The sequence below is a fragment of the Halyomorpha halys genome, unplaced genomic scaffold (genome assembly GCF_000696795.3).
Source record: "Halyomorpha halys isolate HHAL.00 unplaced genomic scaffold, Hhal_1.1 Scaffold258.1, whole genome shotgun sequence".
NCBI classification, from domain to species: Eukaryota; Metazoa; Arthropoda; class Insecta; order Hemiptera; family Pentatomidae; genus Halyomorpha; species Halyomorpha halys.
Window position 1 is genome coordinate 379,610 of NW_027108186.1, and position 21,977 is coordinate 401,586.

The following is a 21,977-nucleotide window of genomic DNA, read 5'->3' on the forward strand; positions in this document are numbered from 1 at the left end:
ATATTTATGTCTTTATATTTAATTTGTATATTTATTTATTTATTCTAGATTATCTCCAAAAAAGATGATTTGAAAACATTTTTTCATATTATATGTAGTATATGTAAATGAAAAAGTTTCAACCATTTAGGTTGGCATGAATATAGCAAAGCTTGTGTTGAGAGAGCGGTGGTCCTAGGCGGTGGAGATGTTTAACCATTTGTTCCATTTTCTATTATAAATTTCCCAGTTTGTTATAAAGATATTAAGGCATGGCACCTCAATTTAGTCCAGTATATGTTTCTAAAGCAGGTCGTAACGGTGAATTGATTCCTAAGTTTGATACAGCAGTATTATTATGTATAGACTACGATCCTCAAGGATTCAGCGTCAAATTAAAAAGAGGTTTGTAATTCATTACTATTCAATCATTTTGTAGTATTTTTATCTTTAGAATACCTAAGATTAGGTCTAGTTATCAGATCAGTCATCATATTACGTTATTTGATAGTACGGGTCGTTGTTGGTTATAAACAATCGGGTGAACAAGCATTTTCTTTTGATATCGGTGTAGTTTAGGGTTTCTTATGCCCTTTGTTAGATTGGATACCACTGTTAAATCTTATATCTTTTAAAATGAACAATACCTCATTGAATATTAGTTAATTTGTTAATTGTATTCCATTGGGAATGAAACCTTCTTTGTTGTTTTGGTTACTCTCATATTCGGTTCTTTTTACTTAATGAAAACATTGTGATTATTGATTTGTCATCACATCTTTATTGTATTTAATTACAATATATCTGTGACATTAAAAAGTTTTGTAAATTTTAGAAACCATTTTACAAACTTAGACTTGTGAGGTTTGTTATAGATCTTATGTTTTTTTTTTATCTTTTGCGAATTCCTTACTTTTTACATCAAATTTGATCTTTTTTAGTCTTTTATTTAACCTTTTGTATTTATCATATGGTAGTGATGTGAAAACAATTAATTTTGTAAGTCGATAAATGCTCGTTATTTAAGCTTTATTATAAAGTGTTTAATCATACTCAAGTTACCTTTTTTATTTTTTTTAATTAGTTATATGGAGTAATTATTTGTTTTTAATAACATTATTTGTTTTAGTTGACCTGCCTGGGGACAATCTTTTAGTTGAATTTCCCATTCATAGATTTTCTGAATGCTCCAGAATTGGTAAAGATTGTTATATTATTACTATTGATGGAGAAAGTACATTACTAAGATTTAAAGATGAAAATGGTAAGAAACATTTACAGTGAACATGTGCTTGTTTTTATTAAAATATTTTTAATTACAATTAATATTTTTGTATTTCATGTGCAGAAATGAAAAAGTTCCATAGTATTGTTAATGAAGTAAAGTATGGCAAAGGAACTTCAGTATTTTCAGAGAGAACTGATGATTCTTCTGCCATTCAATATTTTCAGGTTAGTTTCATTTTTGATTGAGTATAGTTAAAGAATTAAGTTAGTTACATTATTGCATAACATCAGATATTGTATACATATTAAAGTAAATTGTTTATAAGTTCTTTGTTTGGTTTAATATAAATGATCGACATTGTTTATTGGATATTGTTTACATAACAATTATACTTTTGTTATAACTAGGAATATTAGGTTTTTATTTCTGCTTTTACAAGCTAACTGTTTTTTCTTTTGGTTTTTTTAATACACAGTATGATTATGTCCATATTGATCAACCATATAACAAAACTAAACCTAATTTATAATTATCCATGGATTTTAATATCTTGATATTAGATTTTTTGTAATTCAATTATTTTTATACTTTAAGTAATAAAATGGAAGGGATTTTTTGCCTTTAGGAAATCCAATTATAGTCTTTACTTGACTGTCCTTGACCTTGTGTTAAAAACAAGTATTATTTTTCATAATTTTTGTATTGCTTTTTTTCCCCACAAAACATTGTGCTTTTAAATTATTATTCTAATAATTTTCAAATTTTTTTCACTCTTCTCAAATCCAGCTGCTTATTGTTTTCATTTCAATTTGATAAGGAACTTATTGCATGTTTATAAATTTGTTAGTAAAGTTGATTATTTTTATTTATTTTATCAGAGAATGGTTATATATTTGTTAGTTTATTTTGTTATATTTGTTTTATCTTAGTGTCAAATTTACTTGGATTAATCCATTATTATAACTTTATTCTTTATTTTAATTTATTGATAGTGAAACTTTTAACATCAAAAAATTAAGTGTTTCTTTACTTTTTAAGTTGGAAACTGCATCAATAAAATAAAACTTCACTAAGATTAAACACCTGTATAAATAGTGTCAAATGAAGGATAAGGTATTTTAGTTCAGTTTTTTGAAAATTTAGAAGTTTCTTATTCTTTATTGTGTTTAAATATCCTTCGTACTCCAACTATGGCTGGAAGGATGGGTTATCCTGTTGTACTCAAACCTATTCTAGTCAAAGTAAGAAAATTTAGGCTTATTCCGTGGGTCTGCCACTAACTAAATAATTAAATAAAAGAAATTACCATATTATTGAAGTAAATTAATATAATTTTTGACATTTGAAAAGTTAATTCTTTATTTGTATGTAATATTGCTTAAACGCTGCAAACCTGAGGGTTCAATTCAGCATAACAAATGATTATTGCCTACTTGCCAACCTCCTCTAACATACTGCTGAAATTTGCATCTCCTACCTCAAATCTATTAAGAGTCCTCTCAGCTTGGTCTTGGTTTACTCTTGGATCTTTACTCATCAATCGATTACTGATTAGTTTTTTTTTTTTTAATTTGTTCATAATTCAAGTAAGAAACTTATCATACTCATTGTATCCATCACGATGTTATTATTTTATTTAACCATTTACATTTACTATATTTGGTATATCATGTATACCATTTATATCACCCACTTTATGAGTTCTCCTGTAGAATCATCTTTCTCTAGATGAAATCTTCCTTTTAATACCTTATTTTTGAAAACCTTAAGCTTTTGTTTTTCCTTTAACATATGAATCCTTTTCTCAGCTGTTACAACTCAGATGTAATATTAAGATATATTAGTTATACCATTCACATACCTTTTAGTATTTCCTGTTTTTTGTAACTAAACAACTTCCAACATTTATAATTAATTTTAATACATTAACTCTTTTATTTGTTTTATTGTTTATTAATATATTCCCAGGCTTATCAGTTAGGAGGTGGATATAAAAGAAGTTATGTTTCGTCTATTATTCCAGTTGTTTTCTTCTTTATTTTCTATTATTTAAAATTGTATTGGTCATATTTTTCCTGTTTATAGTTCTGGCACCATAGCCTAGTGCCTTTGCTCCAAAGACCCACTTATCATTGGTTCAGGGCTTGTGTTCTGTTGGGCCCCTTAACTCCTGTGATCAGTAAATTGTAATGAATTAAATGGTACAATTACATTAAGATAATTTGAGCAGTTAATCTCTGATTTCTATAAGAAGAAATGTAATTAAAGAAATAGACTTTGAAGAAGTAATTCACTATTTTCCCAATTTAAAATCAAGACCTCATAAATATTTAACTTTTTTTTTCAATGTTTGTTTCAACTCAGTGCTAAATTAAATAATTATTTTAACTTAGAGCTGGACAAAAATTAGTTATAGATAAAATTATTTATTTATGAACCATTAATAAATCAGCATTGTTTCCATAAAAATTTATTCATTGTTTTATTTATTATTAATAAATAAGATTATTTCTGTTAATAATTCAAAGTTGTTCAGAAAATAATTTTATGGACCTCCATTAGGCTAAAGACAGCCTTAGCTTGATTACCATATTAATGTTCATTATTACCATTCCAATAGTCCGTTATGAATAGATAATTTCTTTTCAAAATATCCAATTTCATTTGAAATTATTAATTTCAATTATCATCATTGTTGTAAATTACAGTAGTAATAGTCACTTTAGAAGAATATATTTTTTTGTTCTTTCAAATTTGAATAAGTTATTTTTCAATAAGGAAATAACCTAGGTTTTGTTCTCCTCCATGGAGATTATTAGACTTGCATTTCACTTTCATCATCCATCTGAATAGAAGCTACTTCATGTACCGTTCAACCAAATGTTCAGCATTTTTTTTTTTTTAAAAGACTGTTCATTCGTAGTTCAGTTCCTCCGCTGTGTTTATTAACTCCATTTTCAAGTATCTCTTGATGTAATCAGCTAATTCTTAATTTCTTTGGCTTCACCATAGTTCTTTAATATTAAAAAATAAAAAAAAATGATTCTGTTCATCTCCTGTGATGTGGTAAAAACCTGTCATCTTAACTGATAGGAAGTCCACCTTAAGCAGCATTAAAAATTTAGTTGTGAACTGCCTAATGGACATTGTTTTCAGATTTCAATTTATCCTTTACTGTTTATTATTGCCATAGATAGGTTATTTAATTTTCTTTCAGGTATTTACCTTTTTTCTGAGAGTTATGAGATGTAATGGTGTTTTTGTTTTAGTTTTATGGATATTTATCACAACAACAAAATATGTTGCAAGATTATGTACGTACTAGTACGTATCAAAGAGCAGTTCTAACAAATAGTGAAGATTTTCGGGACAAAGTTGTTCTTGATGTCGGTGCTGGAAGTGGAATCCTATCTTTTTTTGCTGTCCAAGCAGGAGCTCGAAGAGTTTATGCTGTTGAAGCTAGTTCAATGGCTCAGCATGCTGAGGTAATTTTAATTTATGAGATAAGGTTATAATTTATGAATTTACAGCCTGTATTAAAATAATGTAGAAAATAGTTTAAGACTAATTTACTTCATATTTAGGAAACCTAGTTATATGATAAAATACCTTGTTATTTAATAGTAATTAAGTTTTCTTAATTTTCAAAAATATATTTTCATAACTATATCTTATGGATATTCAAATGACTTTTATGCCTAGGTTAATTATATTCATTTTTAAAATTGCATGCAATAGAAGTGGCATTCGGCGCAGAACCACTAACTATAACAGTTTTATTTACTATATTCTATTAATTATACAGTTAATTCCTATTAGCTTTGTATATAAAAGAAGAATTTTGAGATCTTAGAGTAAGTACAGTAAAAGAGGTACCCTTAAAATGCTGTCAATGCGGTTAGTATCTATTGATATTAAGTGTTAATTTTTCACTTATCAATTAATAAATGATAGTTGATTTGTTTACTTTTAATATTCTTTAGAAGCTTAATATTCTCGTAGGTTTAGTTAAATATATAATGTTAGTTATATTTCAAAATTAATTAGTTTAATGTTCTTAAATTTCATTTGCCGTTCCTTCTGTCATATGTAACATATTTCTCTTTTATTTAAGACTCTAGTTGCTGCAAATAATGTGCATGATAAAATCAAGGTTATTGCTGGGAAGATTGAGGAAATAGAACTACCAGAAATGGTGGATGTTATTATATCAGAACCTATGGGATATATGCTGTATAATGAAAGAATGCTAGAAACCTATCTTCATGCGAAAAAGTGGCTAAAACCTGGTGGTATGTATTGTGCATTTCTAAATTTTAATGTTCATTATTTTATTTAACTGATATAAGTTCTTTAAATCTTTGTAAAATGTATAGATTCATGTAAGCAATGTATTATTAAAATTACTTAAGTCATTTAAATGTGGTTCTTTTGGCTTAAGTTATTTTACGTGGATACATTATGTTTATAGATTTTTTTTATTTTTAGCTATAAAGTGTTAAATTTTCTAAAAACTATAAAAAAAGTAATTCTATTTTCTTTAAGGCAAAGAGGTTTATGTGCTCTACCTTAATTACACCATTAAAGTATAAAATAAATAAAATTTATCTGAATAAAACAAAAACTCCTACTTGTTCCTATATTATTAAGTTGTTATATCAGTAATATGATAATATTATAAAAATGAGTTTACTCTCACTGTTGTGGACAAATCACTTATAGAGTTTCTATGAAAGAAAACCAAATATAGCCAATTTAAGGCTTCATTTGATTGTAGTTGTAGGAAAATTGACAATGACATTTCTGAAAATGACTACTAAAGTCTTGCGTTACCTACATTCAAAATATTTTATAGTTTAGTTACTTTTTTGTAATTCTAAGGATTTTATTTAATGGGAAATTATAAATATTTAATTCATACTTTTATATATATATATGTATATATAGTTTATTTATTTGATGTATTTTAGGAGTCATGTTTCCTAGCAAAGGCGATTTACACATTGCTCCATTTATGGATGATGCTCTCTTCATGGAACAAACGAGTAAAGCTAGTTTCTGGTATGTTCTTGGTCAGATTATTGTTATTTTTTGTTTAAAAAAGGGAAAATATTAATAACGTGTATTAAGGGTCTCTTGATTCTTAATAGCTAAATTCTGAGAAACATTCGTACTTAAATAGTAATCTGTTTGGTGCTATTACTTCTTATTTACGTTTACTGCATCTTGTAGCTGTTCCAATTCTTCTGCAGAGCTGTTTTCCTTTAGGCCAAATATTTTTTCAAGGTTATTTTCAAAAAATCTTTTTTCATGATATTGTTTTCCCTTGAAATAAGTAGGTAAATTGTCTATCTATCTATAAATAATTTAGGAAGGTTAATAGTCTTAACATTTGTTACTGCCTTAGAGTACAAGAATACTAATAATTTCAGAAACACTGAAACTGGTGAATTCTGATAAAACCATTTGATTATCTGCATAACAGTCTTGTTTCAAATTTTCAGATTCATTAAATGTGTCAGTTTTAGTTCAGAAATCATAAAATCCAAAAATTGGAATTAATAAGAACTTCAGTTCAGAAAGTCAGTTTTTGCTGGATTGTTTTTTAAAACATATCTACAACTTGTCAAATTTCTAATAAAGTGATGGATCTTGCATTGATATAGATATATTATAACTAAAGTCAGCTGTGATAAACCATGTTAAACGAGCCGTAAGGAACCATTTCAACTATATTTCCTAATATTTGATCACCATCTAACCTTATTAAATTCAGTCTCAAATCTGTTTCTGGCATTGTGTAGCCCATTAGTTTGATGAATTCTTATAAAACTTGACAAATTGTTTGTATGTTTTTAAAAATCCTAGTAAATGTACAACTTTTTTCAAAAGTTACATAATCAAAAATGTTCTTAATTTTTATTTCAAATTGGTCTACTTTTTAAGTTATTTAAAATTAGATATTGACAGGTAATATATTACTGTTTGAATGGTGTAAATAGATTTGTAGTAACCTTAGTGTATTTATACAATTAGATAATGAAAAGCTTAAAAAACCCACATTATAAATTTTCTTTTGAGCTATGTACTATTATTATAACAAATGTTAGTTATAAAAACTGGGACATCTTGTTAATATTTTTCTCTAACTTTACTAATATTGTCTGTATCAATATGTAAATTATTATTTAAATTTCTTTATACAGTCGAGTTCTTGCAATTGGTGTTAAATGACCACCTATCTATTGCAACTGATTTTTAATTCACTACCACTTACGTAACAAAAAACTTATCATATATATACAAAATAATGTATTGTTCGAGTTTACTTTTCATCACTAAAAATGCATTGATCAGTTTTCTTTAACAATGATTGAAAACACAGTTGTTCTGTGCATAAGGAGTTATAATGTTGATGTAATATTTTATCCTTTAATTAGCATACAAATATAAACAATGATATTTGTGGGGTACAAAAATAATTTTACATTCATTCCTGAATCTAAGAAACAGATTGAAATTATGAATACTCAGAAAATTCTTGAAGATTTTACTAACTGTGAAGTTAATGTATTATTTACACAATTGAAAAGGGAAAAAAAATTGCTTTACAGAATGTTAATTGAAATAATTAATGTAGTTTACCCTCAGTTCAAAGCCCCCTCCTCATTCCAATTGGATATTCCCATTAATTTAAAAACAATATGAATTATTAAACATGAATATCCATAGTGTAATCTTTCTGTACTCTTTTCAAGTAACTTTTTTTGTTACTTTGCCCCATCTTTATGGCTGTCAACCACTATTGTATGAAGTTATTATTCTCTTTATATTTATTTTTAAAGCCTGGTTTAGTATGTTGATTTCAAGTTGGGCTATTAATGCTTGAAAGAATATTTGCAGCTCGGTCTAAACTGTAACTGGTTTTATGTAGTTAAAAATGGCATTTTCACCTGTATTGTATCACACAGCTTCATAGGTGGAAAGAAATCAAGTTTAAAGGGATTAGAATAAACAAAGATACCACAGAACTACTTACATTAAATAGCAAAAGACTTAGACAGCATAGCTGGCCTGAGTAAATTATTCTTAAAAATAAATTGATTCAAAGTTAATAATAAAAAAGAAATCATGAATGATTCTGTCACTTTGAGTATGTATTAAGTGTTGATAGAAGACTCAATCCCTCAGTAAGAACTTTTTTCGCTGTATAGGAAGTCTTACTGAATGTACATAAAAAACATGTTTTACTTTTGTATGAAACTTATAATTCTAGCAAATGTTTGAATTTCTGGTTTCATGAATTTTATTTTGTTATTATGTAGGTATGTATTTTTTAATTTAGCTATGTAGAGATCATTTGTTACTAAGTATGCTTTGTCGCTTGATCTCTGTTTACACCTTTTTTATTTTTATTAGTTTTAAATGTTCACCGGAGTTGAACCCTTAGTAATTGTATTATTATTGGAAATCAAATTGTTTCTCAGCACAACTTCATTTGTGAAGGATATATATATATATATATATATTTTTTTTTATGCAGGGTACAAACATGTTTCCATGGTGTTGATTTAAGCTCCATGAGGGATGCAGCTACTAAAGAATACTTTAGACAACCTATTGTTGACACTTTTGACATGAGGATATGTATGGCCAAAAGTATTAGGCATTCGGTTGATTTCACAGTTGCAAACGAAACAGATCTCCATAAAATTGGTATGTATTATATTCATTTATCTGTTTATGAAACAGATGTATCAGATTATTGGATCACAGTATTAATGAACTGATTTAAAAAATGATACATAAGGTATATTGTTTTTATCAAGGTTTGATATGAAAACTGTCCTTCAGTGCCTTATTTAGAGCAGTGTGGGTAGTTTTCCATCTCAGTTTCATTATCACATGGTAGTCCTTTAAACGAGTTTTGACACTTTCACTCTAGTTTGAACTGAACATCAATTTCTTGGTAACTGTCAAGGACTGGCCAAAAAGACCAATTTGTTCATTTGTCAGATCAGTACTGTTCTTTGTTTTGGTTCTTATTAAACATAAATATTGTATTAGGTTTTAGATTAGTAAGGAATGTATTATGTGACCAGAGTTCGTTTTATTATGTATATATTAATCATATTGGTACAATTTATATGTTTTAATTTGTTGATGTTCATATGACATGGTTGCTGATTTAGTTATTTATTTTAAACATGATCAAAATTCTAAACTAAGGATAATGAGCTCAATTTTTAATGTTGTTAAATTATTTTTGAGTTAACAATGTTATTATCAAATAACTTTTTACTCACCTTATACTGAAAGATGATTTGCACCTTCACATTAGAATGAAAATTTCTAAGCTTAAACAATCTTTTGATGTTTCTGTATTCTTTCATACACAAATGATTAACTTAATTAATTAGACAGAGATTAAAATGTATGCTTACTTACTAAAAAGGGCGTCCGTCCACCTATGCTTTACAAATTTACTGGACATCTAAAAAGGTTCATCACTCACTTACCTTTTTATGTAAGTAACTAAGTATTACATAATGGCTTACACATACCCATGGTACAAGATCATATTCACACTTCTTACAACAACTGCAAGAAAATACTAATAAATTATTCAAAACATGGGCCACAATACATATTCTTGCCAAGAAATACTCAAAGAAATCTGAAAAGGGGCTGGACTCCTTGGACAGCATACATTTAATATTATTTTTATTTTATTATTTTTTTTTTTTTGTGTGTATTCTATTTATTTATTTTTTAACTTTACTAGTATGACTATTATTTTATTCTTGATTATTTCTAAATTTATATTTATTTATATCTTTTTTATAATTTTTTTCTATGTCAGTACCAAAAGTTTTAACAATTATTTGATGAGTCCATAAATTTAAATAGAATTTGTATATCAAGTTGAGTATTTGCATTAAGTCTCTGGAAAAGAGTAATATGAGATAAATGGGAGGGAAATGTATTTAGACAGAATTGTTTGTTATTAAATAAAGTATTTTTATCTTTTTGACTAAACTCTTGTTTAAATTAAAGCTGACCTCTCTAATACTTGATATACCTATTATATTAACTGATATCACATCTGCTCATTTCGATGGATTGAGTAATAGGTGTAGATGTGAAATAAGTTTTTTTAAAAAAAGTTATTATTGCTTTAAGCTGTGCTACAGATTTAGACCTCACTTAATCGTATATTTTAATTTTTATATACAGAAGTTGTTATTACTATAATGATCATGTTCTATATTTTATTTTTGTTTTGCATCATGTATTTATATGGTTATATTTGTTTTAAAATAAACTATTTATCTTATGTTTAATTTTGTAGTGATCCCATTAGAATTTTACATCCTTGAGACTGGAACTGTCCATGGGTTGGCTTTTTGGTTTGATGTTGCATTTACTGGATCATCACAAACTGTTTGGCTTTCCACTTCTCCAACTGAAGCATTGACACATTGGTATCAAGTGAGATGTTTATTAGAGTCACCATTATTTGCAAAAGCTGGTCAATTGTTGACTGGAACAGTTACACTTCAAGCTAATCAGAGGTTTGTTACAATGTTTAAAGAAACATAAAATATTCTAATATTTTCTAACTTAATATTGGATCAATCTTGTATTTGAACATAATCTTGGACATAACTATGGACGCATATATGCATTTGGTGGAAGTCATCTGTGTGGACTAAGGCCGCATATGTTTGTTTTCCCTTAGTCATCAACGTGGACTATAGGTGCATGTATGCGTTTGTGGATTTTTTTGATCAATATGCCGTCACATTCATGTAAAATTAATACAGAAGCACTCGTTAGTAATTTTCTTTCCTTAGATAGCGGTCGGGCACCCACCGTTATAAAAATCTCTGAAAGATTTTTTTTAGATTTCGTTGTATATAATGCATAAATTTTACATCAAAATTGTACTGTTGCCAAACAAAAATTTTGTGAATTTCATTTAGTGCTAATGAAAGACATTTTACAAAAATATTCGCAAAGTAGAAGCATGGCAGGAGGAGGAAATAGAAAATCTGAGGGTTTACCATTTCGGCTAATTGAAAGGCATTTTCTGCCAAAATATGAGAAATTGGGCATAAAACAGTTGACAAGAAGAAAGAAACTATTGTACTTAAACTTGGTACAATAGTCCGGTTCCTTCCACACCCAAACTAAACTTAATACTTTTGAAAATATATTAATATTATTTCTTTATGTTCACTCACCCAAATGCTAGGATCTCTTTGTATATGAAAATTATAACATGCATTGGACATAATGTATGGATGGTACAGCATGGAACTAGTGTCGAGTTATAGAAATTTCATTATTTATGGACAAATGTGCTTACAACCCCTCCAGTATATTTCAGAAGATGTGTAGGAGGAACATTCTTCCTAAAGGACAGATAGGATTATTTTGTATTCTTTTTTTTTTTTCTTTAAATAAAATTAATTTTTATTTTAACCTTTTTTAGTTTTCCAGCTGGTAACATTTTATACTTAAATCAATTTGAACTTGAATGTGAATGTGACTTGGCTTATTGTAATGTTATTGGGTATTGACATTGAAAATATACTAGAGTTAAACATAAAATGTGCTATCTTTAATATATACTTATAGTAATTAAACTAAAATGTTATGATCAGAAGTAATGAGATCATTAGATTTATTGTAATTATAAATTTAATTGTACTTAACTTAAGCATTTAACACCCAGATGCTAAATGGTATGAACTAGTTTTTATATCTCTACAAATATTTAAAACTTCTTTCTTAACTTTAACATTACCCTTTGTAATCCCACGAGACCTTCTAGTTTAAATTAATGTTTGAAGTACCACCAATGGGTGGTTCCTTCCCAAGATTTTCAAGTGTATATGAAACATACTACATATTTACCTATTGTATTATTTTGTACAGTTGTAAATTACAATAAATAAATAATTTAAAAAAAAAAAACCCTTTGTAATGAAAAGTAGATCTATTAAATTTAATATATTTGTAAATTTAGTGTCATTTAACCTTAAAAGTTAACCCCAAATGCTAGTTACCATAAACTAATAGCTATATCTCTACTAATACAAAGGGCACTAGGAATGCTTTAGAATATGAGTGAATACATCACGCAAGGAAGGAAAGGATTGGCTTGTGTGGACCTAACCTAGACTCACTGGGCTTGGGTCGTTTCCCTTCTTAGTGTATGGCATGTGAAAGATGTCCTCCTGGTTTAAAGTTGAATTAAGAGCCATTTTAAACTATAACTTTGTACATATAAGAAGATGGTCAGGGTTGCGGTCAAAAGAGAAACAAAAATAGTTTACAACTATTTATTTTCTGACGTTTTGCCCCACTTTGCAGGGCTTCATCAGGGCTAAAAAGATACCAAAAAAAACTGAGAATATTACAACAATAAGGCAATTTAAGCTAGGATAAATATTATGTAAAAATATAGTGATAAGAAATTACATATAAATAAAAGGAAGGAAGACATAAAATGGTATTGATATAAAATAACTATAACTAAATATAATATAAATAAATTTACGTCTTCCTTCCTTTTATTTATATGTAATTTCTTTTAACTTTATTTTTACATAATATTTATCCTAGCTTAAATTGCCTTATTGTGTCTTATTGTTGTAATATTCTCAGTTTTTTTTTTTTGTATCTTTTTAGCCCTGATGAATCCCTGCAAAGTGGGGTGAAACGTCGGAAAATAAATAGTTGTAAACTATTTTTGTTTCTCTTTTGACCGCAACCCTGACCAACTTCTTATATATAAATTTTTTCGGTCAACTATATATACATATATAACTTTGTACATTAGCAAAGTGTGGATATGTGTCTCGAGGGAATGCTGCATGTGCTTGGAGAGGATTGACCATAAGATATTCAGGTGGTTACAGGGTTTAAAAAGAGGAAATTTTGATCTTGAGGGATCTCCAAGATCAGGTTGTCCAGCTTAATCGGTGACCAAAAAAACATTAATGATGTTCGGAAATTATTAGAGGCAGACTTGGGAGTGACCTAGCACCAGATAGATGAGTCCTTAGGCATTAATGCACCAGCAGTTCATAGCATTATGCTTGATCATCTTTATGTCAAGAAGCTTTGTACTCTTTGGGTGCCTCCAGTTTGACTGAAGCTCAGATGGCAAATTGTGTTTCATGGTATAATGAAATGCTGAAGAGCAAAAATGGAAAAACCTAATGTTATGTCATCATACATTTCCCAATTTTTATTTAATGAACTACATTGTTAGCACTTTTACTTCCTGTCTACTGTCATTAAAAACTGAGAAATTCCTGAGAACCAACAAATTAAAAGTATAAAAATAAAAAGTCAGCTTATTATTAAAAAGCTATAAGTTATAACTGAAATTTAACATACAATTGTGTGGTGATTGTTTTTATGATAATTATTCATGTATTGAGTTTCTAAATTAATTTAGGGTTATAATCATCTGTTTTAAAAATTGTGATTTTTTTGTGTGTTTTTCATATAGGCAGAGCTATGATGTTACCATTGATTTGTCAATTGAAGGTGTTGAAGGAGCTCGGTCTATTAATACCTTAGATCTGAAAAATCCATATTTTCGCTACACGGGACAACCAGTTGTTCCCCCTCCAGGTACCAATACAACATCTCCTAGTGAAGCATATTGGAGTCAACTAGATGCTCAGGGAGCTAGACAAGGTAGTTCTATCCTTCTTGTTAAATTTAAAATCACCAATAACTAAAGTATAAATTTTATTATTCATAAATTATTTCTGTTATAGTTGAGGTTATGGTTTTGGGTCATTTCATTTTAAATGTGTGAATTGCGAACACTTATATATTTGTAGGGTTTAGGGCATTTTGAATAATTAGTGTTGAAATAACTTTTCTTCTTTTCTTATTATTTTATTTATTTACTTTAATTTTTTTTTTCATCCTAACATTTCACACTTTTATACTGATGCTATATACAATGCTGGAAAAAATGGTAGTTAGTCAGAACAATGTCTGATGAATATTTTGTCACATATTGGTGTTGATTTGAATGTTTGTTTACTTAAGTGACCAGGATATTACTTCTCAACTATTTTAAAACTGTTTCTTTGTGTTTTAAATGTTTTGCTCGGAATCTGTTTTACATGTTTATCTTAATTTACATTTCTTTAATGACATTGGTTTGTTTAATCTTTATGCTGGTAAAATCCTTGAATAACAAACAATATTTCTAATAAATACTTTTTTTCCTCCCATTTTCACTACTGTTCATATGACTGATGATAAAACCTTGCTTTGTTCGGCTTAATTAAATCAAAGCCTCTCTTTTAAATTATTATTTAATTAAGTTCCTGTTTTTTTTTTGTCTTAAAATGGTGGATCACATTTTTTTTCCTTTTCCAAGGTATTACTTTATTTGATTATAAAAGTTCTTTATAGCTTAAGCTTTTCCATCCAATAATAGATCCTGGCTACCAATTTGTGTTCAAAAAGTTAAGAAGAATCATTTGAGTTCTGCTTAAATAGCTGAATGGTTAACTGAATTCAGGCAAGAGTTGCATTAAGATTTAATGTATTCCTAGCTCGGATTTGATTAATTTTATTTTTTGTCTCAATTCGATTTGGCTTTTTATTATTTCTAGTTCTTTCAGTGTTTCCAGCTATTTTAGACTTCACGTTTGCATAATTTAATACCATAGTTAGTGATGAGTAGCTCTTCATACTTTTCAATATTCTTTAACCCCAAGCTGTGCATTGTTATTTGTTTTTCGTTTTTCCTCATCCTTTCTTTCTTTTCTTTGAATTTGTTCTAATGTTTCCATTTTGACACTGCTTATAACAAAATAGGTAATTTTTTCTCTTATTGATTAATACTGGCATTGCCTATTTATTTCTTTTATTTATTTATTTGTTTTTGAGGGCCTGTTATTTAAAATAAGAAATCTGATGATATGATAGTATAAAGAATTAAGACCTCCCAAAAATTTTATTATTATTACCCAGAATTGACTGACTACATTACTATAATTTTCAGCTGTTAATATGGTTAACGGCATATCTGTTAATGGACTGGGAGAGGTTTCATTAGAAGTTTCTGCTAATCAAAATGCTGCAAACTTAATTGGCCTTGGTGAGCATTAGCAAAGTCATAATATATATTGTTATATATAGGTATAAACACAAATATACAAGTGTAAACCTTTATTTTTATGTTTAAATTTATTTTAATTCAATATTATGGTTAGTGAATTATATAACTATTTACTTCATTTTAGTTTCTCAACCTAATATCCATCCTGGTTCAATAAGTAGTACTGGCAGACAACGTGGGGGCTTTTGTCAAAGTTCACAGACAGTTCCTGGTATGAATGCTGCTGGGGTTATAACACCTACAATGTTTGGTCCTGCTACCGTATGTATTTATTATACCCTCATAATTTTTTTTTTTTATCTTTCATAGAGATATATATTAGTAGGTTTTTATGTCTGTGTTATTTTTCATTTGAGTCTATAAGTAGATGTCCCTTAAATATACACTATTCACTCTTCAAGAAGTTGATGGTGCTGAGACGTGGGGTTAGTTTTTCTAGTTGCATTTTTATCCTTACTCGTAGTTATAACAAAAATTTTGCATTTAAAGATTTGAAGACAATACCAATAGCGATCATTGGCTACGTACTTCCTCTACTGAACCTCCTCAAAACCCATATTTATTAGATCAGGCCTAATATATAATTCTTCTGTATATATATCTTTGTCTACCCATCAGTTAAGCACTGTTAACCTTTTTTGTGATTTATTCAGTATGCAGGTCAATAATATTTAAACTTGTGTCATCACATAATCCTGTGTTGTGTAGCTGTCAATGTTCCCTAATTGACTTGTTTCTATTTGGGCCAGATATTTAAGGAACACTTTATGTTTAAGCCTTTAGGCTTTGTTCTTAATATAAGCAACCATGTTTTGCATCTTTAGAAAACTATAGGTAGTGTTGCCATTTAAATTCTTACTTCTAGGTTTCTGGACAGCTGTAACAAGTTGTCAATGAGTAATTTCAAGATTAAATAATAACAACGTCACTCCTTGAACCTTGTTTTTACTTCCTCTTAAATTCTGTTTCTAATAGATAATGAAGAACCTATATTCTTAAGCTTCTTTATGCGTTCCAACCTATACCTTCTATCATCTATATTCTCTTCATCACTTTATTTTCTTCCTGCTGACCTCAAATTTTGTTTTATCTATATTTATTTAGAGACTTAATTTTTTACCAGCATCCATTACCCTCTTTGTTTTCAATCTAATAGTTTCAGCATCTTCACTTATTAATTCCACCTCATCAGCATAACCAAGAATGAATATTTTATTGCCCAAAGTTAAACTTTTTTCTGGTATGAATTACCTTTCTAATTATGTATTTCAATGATCAATTAAATAAAACTGGGAAAAATAAATAAATGTTTTAAAACTAAATGGACTTTTAAGTTTCCCTGAATTCAATTTGTCAGTTTGTAGAAGTTTCAAGCTTGTACCTTGGTATTCCCTATTCTATCAAAAATTATATGGCTTACTATATTAGCAATTTAAACCTTTTTAAAATTAGTGTAACATTGATTTATTCTAGTTTCTTTTGAAATAGTTGTTTAAGGAAAACATATTTAGTTGAACTTGATCAGTTCTGTCTGAACCTATGGTAATAATATACGATAATTTCCTTTGCTGATTCCATAGTTTGGTTTAGTAGAATTAGCATAACATATTGGTAATTCCTCGATAGTTACTATAATTGATCCTCCAACTGTTTCTATGTTTCTATTAAACATAGAAATCCGTGTTGCAGATTCTTTCCCCTCAATTTATCTACCTTACTAAAAGGTGTAAACTACTCACAAATGAAGCCGAATTCATATGAAAATATGTTATCCCTTTTATAATATAATTCCAGATTAGTTTAGAATATATTATAAATATTGACCATTTTGAACATCATTCAGAATAATCCAATAAGGATATACCAATAGGTATTTCTTTTTATTCTCTAATTGTATCGGTTGATTATATCAAAATTGCAAGAAATATATTGAAGCTAACAGGAGTTTTTATAATTAAAAATAATATTGTTAATTTTTTTTTTTTTGTGGAATAACTTTCTTTTCTATTTAAGCGTGAAAGCCTTTTGTTTTTTAAATAACCTACTAATGTACTAAATTAACTTGAGTACATTCCCTTCATTTGTTTTGTTGTTCATAACTTACTTTTTTTTTTTCTCTCTGGTCATCATTTATGACCATCTCTTAATCTAATGTGGTTCAGTCTATTTGGAACCAGAAAGGAATCTGTGGAATATTTTCAGAAGTTCACAAAATTTATTCATCCATATTTTTTAGGGTACTGAATACAAATTTCAACTTCACCACCTCAAATTTACATAAATTATAAAAGAAAGTTTTTTTTTCATACTTCTGGAAAAAAAAGATTAGTAAAAAAATTTGTAATCAGTAGTGTATCTTAGGGTCACTTGAACTGATACCAAAAAAAGTTACAGAAATTTGGTAAAGTGCCTTTGGATTCTGGCAGCATTGAGTGCCTACTTCCTCTTGTAGAGATTTGGAATTATGTTAATATTTTTGTAATAAGAGATCTAGGTGTCATTTAAAATCTTTTTTACACAGGATTTAGTTACGGTCCCCTAAAAATGAACAAATTTTTAAAACTTTTGTAAAACATTTCACTGTGATCCCTTAATTGCCCCTATTCGAATGGACCTCATTGGATTACATTCAAGCAGATTCTCCTTAACAGTGCCCCAAGCAGAAAAATTTACTAACTACTAAAATTTTGTGAATTTTCTCTTGTATAATTTATTATCGATCTTTTTTTTTTTTTTAATACATGGTTTTATGTTATGTCAGAAAAAAAAAACAGATTATATTTAAAATGTTAAATAGATAATGACTTTTAGGTTGTTGTTTTTTTTAGTTCAGGAAAAAAATAGAGGTGCTAAATCTCAAATTCATGTTCAGCTTCCTCAAAAATATGGCAGTGCAAAGTATAAAAAGTTTTCTGGTTAACCCCTTTTCGGGCCCCATTGTCTGGACTGTAAGCCTGGTAGTAAAGCTTTTGGCTCTCAATCTGATTACCACTCAATTGACATCTTGGAATTCTTAATTTAGATTCAGATAATATGGTAGCTCAGTTAATTAATGTTAAGTTACTCAAGACTTTACTGTAACAAAGTCGTGATCTGTGCTATACATACAAAGACCCTGTATGTATTTACTTTATGACACTCAATGTTTTCAATTTATTTTTTTCCCTAATATCTATAACTTTTGCATGCTCTTTTGAGGAATTAATGTTTTCCTTTGCAATAACACCCTCTTAACTAAACTTACTTTCTATTTAATCTGTTTTTACTGCTAAAAGCATGGATCATTGTTAACTCATCGGTAATGCTGGTTTTTCTCTGGCCTAATTGTAAGTGGTTTGAAAGTCCAATTTTGTTACATTCTAAATAATGCCTGTAGTAGGTAATTGAATCGAATAATTTAAGTTTGATTTAGAGTAGTTTCTGTAATATTAGGTGTCGTTAATAAACCTTAATCTGAACTTGGATGGATGATTGTCATATATGTTAACAATGTATTGTTAGCCTGTGGTACCAAGGTGATGGAACTAAACTAGATTCAATGAAAGAGTTGACATAGGAAGTTGGTAGATTGATCTACCCATGTTTACTAATTATTGATATATAATAGATAAGTTTTAAAAATACAACAAAAAAAACACTTAATAATAAATTTTCTGTTATATGTTTTCAATTTGAAACCTTACTGTTTCATAATAGTAGCCTAAGTCATAATTTCTCCATCAAGTAGATTGATTTAAAGAACAAAGGTAATTTTATCATTGTAGAACGCTCTTTTCATAAATAATACCAATAAATATGGTTATATGCTGCAATCTCATTGAAACTGCCCATCTTGCTGTTGGGATTTTATTTTCTTTGTTCTCTTGTTGTTTCTTTGTATAATGGCTTTCATCAGCCTATCTGTTGCATGTCTTATACAGACAATATTAGTGATGCTCTATTTTACATCTCTGTGCTGAAATAATCTCTAAAACTTGACTTTAATAATAGGACACACCATCTGATTCTAAAACCTCAATTGCACACTGATGTTTCCATTATAAAGAAAGAAAATATATTAAATATTGAAATAATATAACTATGACCATGAGGAGGCGTTGTGTAGTTTTCTAAATAAAGGGGGAAGGACTATAGTCATTCGGTAATATAGGGTGTTTTTTTAAGCCCGATAGAACTTGAAATTGTAAAAAATAACACAAAAAATTAAATTGTAATCAAAATTTTTTTTTTATTCGAAAGATCAATACGTGACATTAACATTTGAAAATGATTTCGGGCATATGGGCACCGCGGCTGTTCTTGACGAAGCGCATTCTGGACGTCCAATTTTGGGCCACTTTTTCGAGCACTGCTGGCCGTATGTCACGAATAACACGAACAATGCTGGCCTCCAAGGCGTCAATTGTTGCTGGTTTATCAGCATAAACCAGTGACTTCACGTAGCCCCACAGGAAATAATCGAGAGGTGTCAAATCGCACGACCATATGCGGCAATTTTGCTTATTAACAAACCCATTAAGCCAAAAATGCGCCTCATCGCTGAACACAATTTTACAGAATGCGCTTCGTCAAGAACAGCCGCGGTGCCCATATGCCCGAAATCATTTTCAAATGTTAATGTCACGTATTGATCTTTCGAATAAAAAAAAAATTTTGATTACAATTTAATTTTTTGTGTTATTTTTTACAATTTCAAGTTCTATCGGGCTTAAAAAAACACCCTATACATTATTCCATAAAGTCATTAGTCCCCACAGTTTGGTATACCAACTAAAAAGAATAACTACACTGTTATCAAACAAAATTCATGAAGTATTTTATGTTTTCACACGTATGGAATATGTTTTTTGTGCTCAATTTAACTATTTACTCACTACAATGTATTATATTAATGGTTTAAGCAGTAATTTTCTTTCTTTTCAGGCTAGCCAGCTTATGATAGCCAGTTCTTCACATTTTCCAGTGAATAATAGCTTGATGATTGGTGATTATGTCGCACCTGCCAACAATGTATTAAGTGTTCATGGCTATAGACAATGAAATAAAATTAATGACAAGCTAAGTGGCCAAACATCCATTCTAACTGCTTTTATAAGCAATAATAGTTATTTTTTGGTCCTGGGATACCAGAGAGCTGACTACAAAGAACATTATAGTTTACATTATGAATTTTAAATGACATTATTCAATTGTGATTGTTTTAATTTATAATACAAAATCAATTTTATTTATGTTTACGTTTACATACATTGTTATGTTTTTCTGCGTATTATGAACTGTTTGTCCCATTTGATTATGGGGAAAGAACAACGATTGGCAATCTAGTTTTGCCTTAGTGTTTAATGTGTAAATATGTTTTTAGTCTTTTTACTTATTGATGACATGAAGTTCATTATGTGTGTAAACTGTTTTATTGCTTTTCACTCTGCTTGTGTATTATTTCATCTTACGCTCAACTTACATTTATTTCCTTTTTTTTCTCTCTTTTTTTGTTCTTTTTTTTTTTTTTTTTTTTTTTTTTTATTAAGGATTTACCATCTTTTTATATCCTGATCAGTAATGATAGTAAAATTTAATGAGCTTGCTTCCTGTATGTAGTTTATTATTACTAGTAAGAGAGAGAGAAAAAAAGAAACAAATGCAAACAGTTAATTTAACTGTTCATTATTCATAATTCCTGATGTTCTATGAAATCATAAGTAAGTCTGGTAAGATATAAATCTGTGATAGAAAATTTTGGGGCATAAAATGTACATGCCATTTAATAAGACTATTAATTATTGATTGAAATGTATGTGAGCAATTAGGGTGGCCAATCTTTTATAATTTTTTTTTTACTTATGAAATTGATTCTTTTGTTATTTTTAATTTGTTGTTGTTAACTTTGTTTATTTTTTTAATGTAATGATTGGGATTCAGAGGATAGAACTAAAGAGGAAAGAAATGCAAATAGCAGTAATTTTAAAGGTTATGGCAAATTGATTTATATGGTATAACTTCTTGATCTGGTATCAATTTATACTAAATAGACATTAATTTAAAAAAGGCAACATTAAAGAAATTGCAACATAAAGGCTATTAGATACTGGCTATCTAAGGTCAATTCAGGGTTTCAAGTAGTCATATTCCTTTAAAAAAGTAAAGGCAAGATATTTTGAAGTGCTTTACGATAAAATCATTGCTGCATAGTACATCTGTGTAAGATAAAATTATGTTATTGAAATTATTTGTTCACATTAGTGGTAAATAATGAATTGAAATTGATTATAAGAATCTAGTGGTTAATAATGAATTGAAATTGATTATATAAATCTAGTGGTTAATAATGAATTAAAATTGATTATATGAATCTAGTGGTTAATAATGAATTGAAATTGATTATATGAATCTAATGGTTAATAATGAATTGAAATTGATTATATGAATCTAGTTTTGACTTAGTGTTTTATGTGTAAATATGTTTTTAGACTTTTTACTTATTGGTGACATGAAGTTCATTATTTTTGTAAAATATTTGATTGCTCTTCATTCTGGTTTTGTATTATCTTATCTTATGATCAACATACATGTTTTCCTTTCGTTTCTCTCATAGTATTTGCATAT

The 21,977-nt window shown here is 28.3% G+C and overlaps 1 protein-coding gene across 3 annotated transcripts; it reads left to right on the forward strand.

The window, feature by feature from the left end:
- Positions 1–146: 146 nt before the first annotated feature.
- Art4 (arginine methyltransferase 4) lies at positions 147–20,548 on the forward strand. 3 transcript variants are annotated; one of them, XM_014420085.3, is made up of 12 exons: positions 148–384; positions 1,109–1,243; positions 1,328–1,431; positions 4,477–4,692; positions 5,322–5,499; positions 6,178–6,268; positions 8,751–8,923; positions 10,560–10,782; positions 13,737–13,927; positions 15,258–15,353; positions 15,499–15,635; positions 20,298–20,548. In XM_014420085.3, the coding sequence occupies exons 1-12, from the start codon at positions 252–254 to the stop codon at positions 20,412–20,414; spliced, it is 1,794 nt and encodes a 597-aa protein (XP_014275571.1). In that variant the 5' UTR covers positions 148–251; the 3' UTR covers positions 20,415–20,548. The 3 variants fall into 3 exon arrangements, with proteins under 3 accessions (XP_066902676.1, XP_014275571.1, XP_014275572.1); XM_014420086.3 differs by lacking the exon at positions 15,258–15,353; XM_067046575.1 differs by lacking the exons at positions 15,258–15,353; positions 15,499–15,635 and having other exon boundaries at positions 147–384; positions 20,298–20,412.
- The last annotated feature ends 1,429 nt before the right edge of the window (positions 20,549–21,977 follow it).

Bases quoted from the DNA above. Each gene is read 5' to 3' on its own strand.
- Art4 (XM_014420085.3), top strand. From the start codon at position 252: ATGGCACCTCAATTTAGTCCAGTATATGTTTCTAAAGCAGGTCGTAAC. The intron at 10,783-13,736 runs GTTTGTTACAAT...TTTTTCATATAG, and splicing joins ACACTTCAAGCTAATCAGAG to GCAGAGCTATGATGTTACCA. The intron at 15,636-20,297 runs GTATGTATTTAT...CTTTCTTTTCAG, and splicing joins CAATGTTTGGTCCTGCTACC to GCTAGCCAGCTTATGATAGC.